This window comes from Lathyrus oleraceus, chromosome 5, assembly GCF_024323335.1.
Source record: "Lathyrus oleraceus cultivar Zhongwan6 chromosome 5, CAAS_Psat_ZW6_1.0, whole genome shotgun sequence".
Classification (NCBI taxonomy): domain Eukaryota; kingdom Viridiplantae; phylum Streptophyta; class Magnoliopsida; order Fabales; family Fabaceae; genus Lathyrus; species Lathyrus oleraceus.
In genome coordinates, this window is record NC_066583.1 from 542,898,057 (window position 1) to 542,906,565 (window position 8,509).

The window sequence follows — 8,509 nt, forward strand, 5'->3', positions numbered from 1 at the left end:
GACGATCTTACTCGGGGAAAAGTATCTAGCAAGGAATACTCTTCTAAGGTTATCCCAAGTCGTAATAGAATTGGGTGGAAGGGAATCTAACCATGATAGGGCTTTATCTCTGAGGGGAAAAGGGAATAATCTTAAACGTATTGCCTCAGGAGAAGCTCCATTGGTTTTAAAAGTGTCTGCTAATTGAAGAAATATTTTTAAATGTTGGTTCGAGTTCTCAGTAGCGAGACCTGCGAATTGTCTCTGTTGCACTAGTTGCAACAGGGATGGTTTAAGTTCGAAATTATTAGCTGGGATGTTCGGGTTTACTATACTAGAACTAGGTTCTTCGTTGGATGGTTGGGCGAAGTCCTTAAGAGGTCTTTGGTTTTGATCTTCGGCCATAGCTCTCTTAATTCTACGAAAGAATAAATGTGCGCGAGCGTAACGTTCAGGTTCCGCCAGAGGGTATATTAAGCTTAAACTTCCAGTGCTACGAGTTCTTCGCATTGACCGGAGGGAAATAGCCTAAGTCTAAACGATATAACAACAGGGAAAAGAAATTTGACGAAATTGGTCCCCGACAACGGCGCCAAAAACTTGATGCGTGCTTTTCGCAAGTATACGAACGCGTCAGAGTAATATAAAAGATTGTCGAATCCACAGAGACCAAGTGTCAATCTATCGTTATCTATTGTTATGATGTTTATCTTAGGTAATCAAAATAGGGTTTTTAGAGTGTGCAATGAAAAGTAAAGTGTTGAATAAAGTTTAATTAATAAAGACAGGATCGAATGTAATTCACATAATCAATTAATAATCCAAGTACTTGCTAATAGAACTACTTATGGGCAGTGTTTCCTACTTTGAAAAGAACTAATTTAACAGGAACTGTCGCTTTCGCGTATTCAGAACCGAGTTGTACTCCCTAATCAAACCCTTTTATTGTCACTTATAAAAAGGCGCGCATTGCGTTAGAGTAGTAAACCTATTTTTAAGAAATATAGTATCTTGACTAAGTTGAAAAGTATTTTAACCTGGATTTCTTAACCAAAAGAGGTTCTCACGAACCAGACTCTAAACTTATAAACGCGTCTGAAAATAGTTTTAAAATCTCTTTTCTTCTTAAGTTAAAAACTCCTAATGAACTAAACAAAGCGCTTTCGCTCTTTTTGAAATAGTTAAAAACAATTAAGTTTAAATAGACGTTGGACGGCTTTCGATCTTACCCAATGGAAATTAAGTGCGGGAAAACTTAAGTTGAAAGTTAAAATAGCCCTTAAGTGTTTCTACGAACAATTGTACGGATTATCGGTTCAATTACGATCCTTACATTCTAACCTTATAGATTTAGTTAGACATGGTAAAATAAAAGTGCATTTAAATTTGAATAAAAGTAGTGCGAGTGCGGAAAGTAAATAAAAGTAGTGCGAGTGCGGAAAGTAAATAAAAGTAGTGCGAGTGCGGAAAGTAAATAAAGTAGTGCGAGTGCGGGAAATAAATAAAATAAAGCGAGTGCGAGAAATAAATAAAATAAAGCGAGTGCGGGAAATAAATAAAGTAAAGCGAGTGCGAGAAATAAATAAAGTAAAGCGAGTGCGAGAAATAAATAAAGTAAAGCGAGTGCGAGAAAATAAATAGATAAAGGCAAAGTAATAAAAACCTGCTCCAATCGGAGGGTTGAATAAAATGCAAAGCGGAAATGAAAATGGCGGCAGGATTAACTTCCTTCCAAAGTGCTCCAAACTCGATTACAGACTCGATCACAAAACTCGATTACACAATTGTGGTAACACCCCAATACGAAGCGATTACCACTTTAAAATACTTAATATATGCCTAAGTGAAACAAAGTTTGCTCTAAGTTTGCCTCTGCTCTAAGTTTGGATCTTCCTCTGCTATAAGTTTGGGTGGTTGAACAAGTGATTTCGGGTCTCTATTTATAGGAGAGTAAAATGATGGAAATGACAAGGATGCCCTTCAACTTGAAAATGGGAGGGAAAACTTTTCCTCTTGTGGCGCCCGCCACAAGGCCAATCTGAGGCGCCTTAGTGGAAGTAGTGGGGAAGGTGGCAGTTGAGGGAAGTTGAGCTGGGACACGTCATGGCAGGGTCTATGGCGCCAGCCACAGTGGGAGCCACAAGTACAAAATGCTGAATTTTAGGGTTTTTAGCTCTTTTTCACTCCTTTTCTCGATCGGGGCTCCGATTAAAGTAAAAACCTGAAAACAAAGAGAAACATAGTAATAACATAACAAAATGACAATAAAACTACTAAAATGCATGCGAAATCGGAGTCGAAAATACGGTGAATTTCAGTGTCATCAGTGGACCATTGCCATGCTTCTTCCTCATCTTCATCTAGCCATTGCATTGGGCTTAGGAGCCTCCTAGGAGCATTGTGGAGCACATGATCACTTGAGATTTAAAACAAAAAGAGTTAGTGAAATATTTTTATGCTTTTGATTAGTAATCAAATAAGAAAAGCAATAAAATACAATACAATCATGCTTGGTGATCTCAAAACACTCAAACAAGTCCCAACCCTAGGGTTAAGGAGCCAAACATGTTATGATCCTTGAGGCAATGCACTTGTGCAATGACATGACGTCATGAGGGATCTTAGGGTCAAAATTAGGGTCTTACACATCTGAGGAGAACAATTCAAATCAATGATGATGCAGGAGTAAGGATCAACAAGACTTTTCAATTGCTTGTTAAAGATGCAGGAGGACATGAAAATATTACCTTTTGTGAAAAAGATGTGAGGAATTATATTAACAAAGAGCGTCGTGCAAAATGATAAATGAGGGAACAAAATACAGATTTCTTCTATGACATAGATTTGGATGATGATTTTCATGTGAGGAATGTATTTTGGACTGATGCAAGAAGTAGAGTCGCTTAGGAATATTTTGGAGATGTTGTAACTTTTGACACAACATACTTGACTAACAAGTATGACATGCCTTTTGCTGCATTCGTGGGTGTGAATCACCATGGTCAATCAACATTACTTGGTTGTGGATTACTTTTAGGTGAAGACACGGATTCTTTTGTGTGCTTATTTAAGTCATGGCTTCGTTGTATGCTAGAAAAAGCACCTTTGGGTATTGCGACCGATCAATGTAAGGCTATGAAAAATGCTATTGAGTTAGTCTTCCCTACAACTTGTCATAGGTGATGTTTATGGCATATAATGCAAAAAATTCCAGAAAAGCTAAGTGGATATGGTGAATACAAAAGGATCAAGTATGCAATGAAAGAAGCCGTCTATGATACATTTACAACAACTAGTTTTGAAAAAAAATGGTGTTCATTCATAGAAAAGTTTGATCTCCAAGAAAATGATTTTTTGGGTGGGTTATATATTGAGCGTCATAGGTGGGCACCAACTTTGTTAAGGATCTATTTTTGGGTTGGTATGTCAACTACGCAACATAGTGAGAGCATACATGCTTTCTTTGATGGATATATCAATTCTACAACAAGTCTAAATCAGTTCGTGAAACAATATGATAATACTCTTAGAAGTCGTGCAGAAAAGGAATTTGAAGTTGATTTTAATTCGATGGATATAACAATTCCATGTGGGTCAAACTCGTCCATTGAGAAACAATTCCAAAGTGAGTTTACGAATTCCAAATTCAAGGAAATTCAAGTGGAATTCAGATCTAAAATGAATTTTTCTGCCTTATTAAATAGCATGGAAGATTGCTTTGCTACGTATCATGTGTTGAAGGAGATATTAGTTTGAGACATACGCAAAGAGCGAATCTTAAAAGTTGTGCTTAATAAGGAAAACCACGATTTCAAATGTGAATGCTCATTATTTGAGTTTAGAGGTATTGTGTGTCGGCATGTGTTATCCATGTGTAGTCAGGAGAGGATTGTAAGTCTTTCAGAGAAGTATGTTTTAACGAGATGGAAGAAAAACATTAAAAGGAAGCATTCATATATCAAGACTAGTTATGGTATAACAGAGTTAAAGACACAAATGGACAGGTTTGACAAATTATGCAAGCATTTTTATGAGGTTGCTGAAGTAGTTGCTGAGTCAGAAGAGACTACCGAAGACCTCCATGAAACATTACATTTGTTTAGCTCTAATATGTCCACAAAGGATAATGCCCTTATTGAAGAAAACCTCAATGATGATTTTAATCCAATCAATAGTAATAGAATTCGCAGTCCAAAACATGTCAAGCGCAAAGGTCGTCCTCCATCTAAAAGAAAAATATTTGTCGCCGAAACGATCGCCAAGAGGTCAAGGAAACGAACAAAAAAAGTGATCACACTGAGCTTACTACAATATGTCTACTTTCGTTAATAAATGATATCTTAAATGTGTGTGTGTGTGTGTATATATATATATGTGTGTGTGTGTGTATGTGTGTGTGTGTGTGTATATATATATATATATATATATATATATATATATATATATATATATATATATATATATATATATATATATATATATATATATATATATATATATATATATATATGTGTGTGTGTGTGTGTGTGTGTGTGTGTGTGTGTGTGTGTATATATATATATATATATATATATATATATATATATATATATATATATATATATATATATATATATATATATATATATATATATATATATATATATATATATATATATATATATGTGTGTGTGTGTGTGTGTGTGTGTGTGTGTGTGTGTGTGTGTAGAATCTAACTTTTGTTTCTTAAATATGTAGGAGTGCAATATTGGAATGGTGGAAAATCAGTTTGGAAGTAATATTTGTGTAGAATCATCTCTTGAGGTTGTTAATGGAGAGCATTACTTAGATTCGAGTATTGTGGTTTGTGTACATTATAATATTGTATTAAATAATGTTTGAATTCACATGTACCATTTGAGAGATTCGTATGTACGAGTTGCGGAAAACATATGTAGATGTTGAGGATAAATTAAGTGTACTCATTAAACTACTAATTTATTATGTATTTGATTTTACGTACGTCATATTTTAGATTTCTGTATGTTATTGTACATGTTGGAAATTGTATGTCATTCATGGATCTTTTGACAACAAGTGAAACAACCTTGACGGGTTCATCTCAAGTTTGTACAAATTTATGATGATTTTGGGATTTTTGGTTATTGACTAGTGGCATGTGTATTTTGGGGAGACTGTCACATATCTATACTATTTTCAAATTTTTGACATAACGGTATGATGTTCAAACATTTATTTTAATTTATTCAAAACATTACATGCATTAACAATAGTTACATTTGGTGGTGCAGGTTATTCAGGTGGAATATTCGGGTGGGATGTTGAAAGATTGTAAATTGAATTTTGCATTAATCCAAATTGTAAATGGTGCAGTATTGTAAATTGACTTTTGTCATAATCCAAATTGTACTGAACTTTGTTGGTGTATATAATATATAAAATATTTTGTTAATGCAATTGCAGTCCCAGACTTGGTTAATACACTGCACGAAGTTGGTTAATGGAAGTTTAACTTCAGTTAGTGCAATGTCAGGCTTTAAAACAAGAAAAATTGCAGTCCCAAACTTGGTTAATACATTGCACGAAGTTGGTTAATGGAAGTTTAACTTCGGTTAGTGCAGTGCCATACTTTAAAACAAGAGAAATTGCATTCTCAGACTTGGTTAATACATTGCACTAAGTTGGTTAATGGAATTTTAACTTCGGTTAGTGTAGTCCATGACTTTAAAATAAGAGAAATTGTAGTCCCAGACTTGGTTAATACATTGCACAAAGTTGGTTAATGGAAGTTTAATTTCAGTTAATGCAGTGCCAAACTTCAAAATAATGGAAATTGCAGTCCCAGACTTCAAAACAATGGAAATTGCAGTCCCAGACTTGGTTAATACATTTCACGAAGTTGGTTAATGGAAGTTTAACTTTGGTTGATGCAGTTCTAGACTTTAAAACAATGGAAATTGCATTTTCAGACTTGGTTAATATATTTCATGAAGTTGGTTAACGAAAGTTTAAGACTTTAAAACAAGGGAAATTGCAGTCCCAGACCTGGTTAATACCTTTCATGAAGTTGGTTAATGCAGTTCCAGACTTCAAAACAAGGGAAATTGTTAAATCAGACTTGGTTAATACATTTCATGAAGTTGGTTAACGAAAGTTTAAGACTTTAAAACAAGGGAAATTGCAGTTCCATACCTGGTTAATACCTTTCATGAAGTTGGTTAATGCAGTTCCAGACTTCAAAACAAGGGAAATTGTTAAATCAGACTTGGTTAATACATTGATGGAACAATATTCACTATAACACATTCTTAACACATTAACAACATAATGAACTATAACATACTCAACACATTAACCATAAAATGAACGATAACATAATCAGGACATTGTGCACATAAACAAAATACAACCACACATTGTCAACATTGCACTATAACACATCATAATTGGTACAAGTTCTGCAATACATATTACACAAATTCTACACTACAACAATAATGATTTACAAATTAAGTCTGGTTCTTTTTCCACGCTTCCTTGGTTTCTTCCTCATTCTTGTAGCCATGTTGGATTTAGACTTTGATTGATTTTCCACAACATTGGCATCATCAATAAATGGAGTGTTATGTCCAACATCTCCAGCCAAAGTTCCTACTTCATCTTCAGTGATAAAGTTCACAAGTTGTCAATCATCTTGAATAACCTCCTCCTCAAATGGAGTGTTAACTCTCGCCTCTTTCATCATCCTCACTTCATAATTTAGAATGGTTATCCTCTCTTTAAAATCTTTATTCTCAGCCTCCAATCTATGATAATCAATAACATCCATAAACGGTTGTCCTTGTTCAAACAGAGCAGCATTGACTATGTCATATTTTAGCTCTTCCTCTATTGCAACCATTCTATCAATTATCTAACAAAATAAAAGTCAATCAACACACAACAATAGAAAAAATAATTTTCTCAATTCAAACACACAAAATCTTACCATATTTTTTTCAAATGCTTTTCAATATTTTTCTTCTGCATACTTATAACCGGCCAATTCAATACACGTGGAAAACTAAACTTAGAAACAGCTGGTGCTTTTCCCAAAGATAAGTGATTGAATTCCCAAATCTGTAACAAATATTAGGAGTTGTAAATTTCAAAATTGAAAAGTTTCAAAGTTTCAAAACACAAGATGGAACTATAAAGTAGTATAATATATTTACCTGCAATATGACAGCACACCCATTTAAATGTCTTTGTGCCTTGTGTTTTCCCTCCTTCAACACAACTGAAGACTCACATAAACTAGAAACCACAAAGTTATAAACAACAATGCCCCAAGTATGGGCATCAAGGGAATCCAAATCATCCAATTGCTTAACAAATCTCGTAAATACCTTATTCCCTGTTTTGGGAAAGTAAAACTCCGCAAATGCAAGTAATATGTAAAGTCTAACAAAATTAACTAATTTTTTCTTATGGTAACGAAGTTGTTTGTGGATATTATTAATGGTTATATCAGCCCCTTTAAATAGATCTAATGTTTCACATTGTTGATCTTCTTCTACTACTAGAGACTTACCAACAATAGACAATCCAAGAGCAAAAGAAACATGAACTGGAGTAAAGGGAACTATTCTATCCCTAACCCTAAATCCCCTACTACGTACGTCCCCTTTACTTACCAACTCCCATAATAAACCACCTGAGATTAAGAAGTTGTTAGAAATATCCATCGCCCATTTGAATGGGGTGCATTCGATGTGAGCACGTTGAGTTTTTGTTAACTTTTCATTGATGCTGCTCAAATTCACCGGGATACAGCTATGCCTCATTCGCACCTTAAGTTCATGAAAAAACTTGATTAACCAACAGTGCAAACCAACTACAATATGTAAACAAATAAAAGTTTAAACCTATACCCATTACTTACTTCAGTTTTGTCGCCATTTTTTGATGATGTCATAGTTTCGGCAATAAATCACCTAATAAGAAAACAAAACCAAAAAAACATATAATCAGTACTACAACCATGGAATTAAAAACCAAAGAAACACATAAATCACTCAACCTAAACCCTAAATTTCAAAGGAATCTTGTACATGCTTCTGGTTCCACTGTAAATGTCATCCTAAAAGGCGTTAACCCTAAATCTCCAGTGTTAATATGGTTGAAGTGTAACCATCTAACCTTGAGACAGAGATGATGAAGACGAATAGGATGACACATAGAATATGGAGACGGAAGGACGCGGTGGCGGTAACGGAGATGGAGACGAAAACGGAGACGCGGTGACGGAGACGCGGCGGTGACAAAGACGGAGACACCATGGTGACGAGATGGAGACGCGGTGTGCGGCAGTGATGAGATGGAGACGCGGCGCACGACGGTGACGAGATGGAGATGGAGAGCGCAACTGGTCTTTTTGAGAGAGCAACTTCAATATTCAGCGTACACTCTGCAGTGATGTGTGTGCTTTTAAGTTACCCTAAAATCTAAAGTACAAATGACCAACTTACCCCTATTAAATTAATGAATT

General features: G+C 34.9%; 1 protein-coding gene across 1 annotated transcript; it reads right to left on the minus strand.

Moving 5' to 3' along the window:
- Positions 1 to 6,664: 6,664 nt before the first annotated feature.
- LOC127081960 (uncharacterized) lies at positions 6,665 to 7,936 on the minus strand. Its single transcript, XM_051022188.1, has 4 exons — positions 7,904 to 7,936; positions 7,194 to 7,811; positions 7,018 to 7,098; positions 6,665 to 6,892 (listed from the first exon to the last, which is right to left on the minus strand). The coding sequence occupies exons 1-4, from the start codon at positions 7,934 to 7,936 to the stop codon at positions 6,665 to 6,667; spliced, it is 960 nt and encodes a 319-aa protein (XP_050878145.1).
- Between the last annotated feature and the right edge of the window lie 573 nt (positions 7,937 to 8,509).

Excerpts from the sequence above, each read along its gene's own strand:
- LOC127081960 (XM_051022188.1), bottom strand. The coding sequence starts at position 7,936 with ATGACATCATCAAAAAATGGCGACAAAACTGAA. Across the intron at positions 7,812-7,903 it reads AAAATGGCGACAAAACTGAA|GTGCGAATGAGGCATAGCTG; the intron begins GTAAGTAATGGG and ends CATGAACTTAAG. Across the intron at positions 7,099-7,193 it reads GGTGTGCTGTCATATTGCAG|ATTTGGGAATTCAATCACTT; the intron begins GTAAATATATTA and ends TATTTGTTACAG.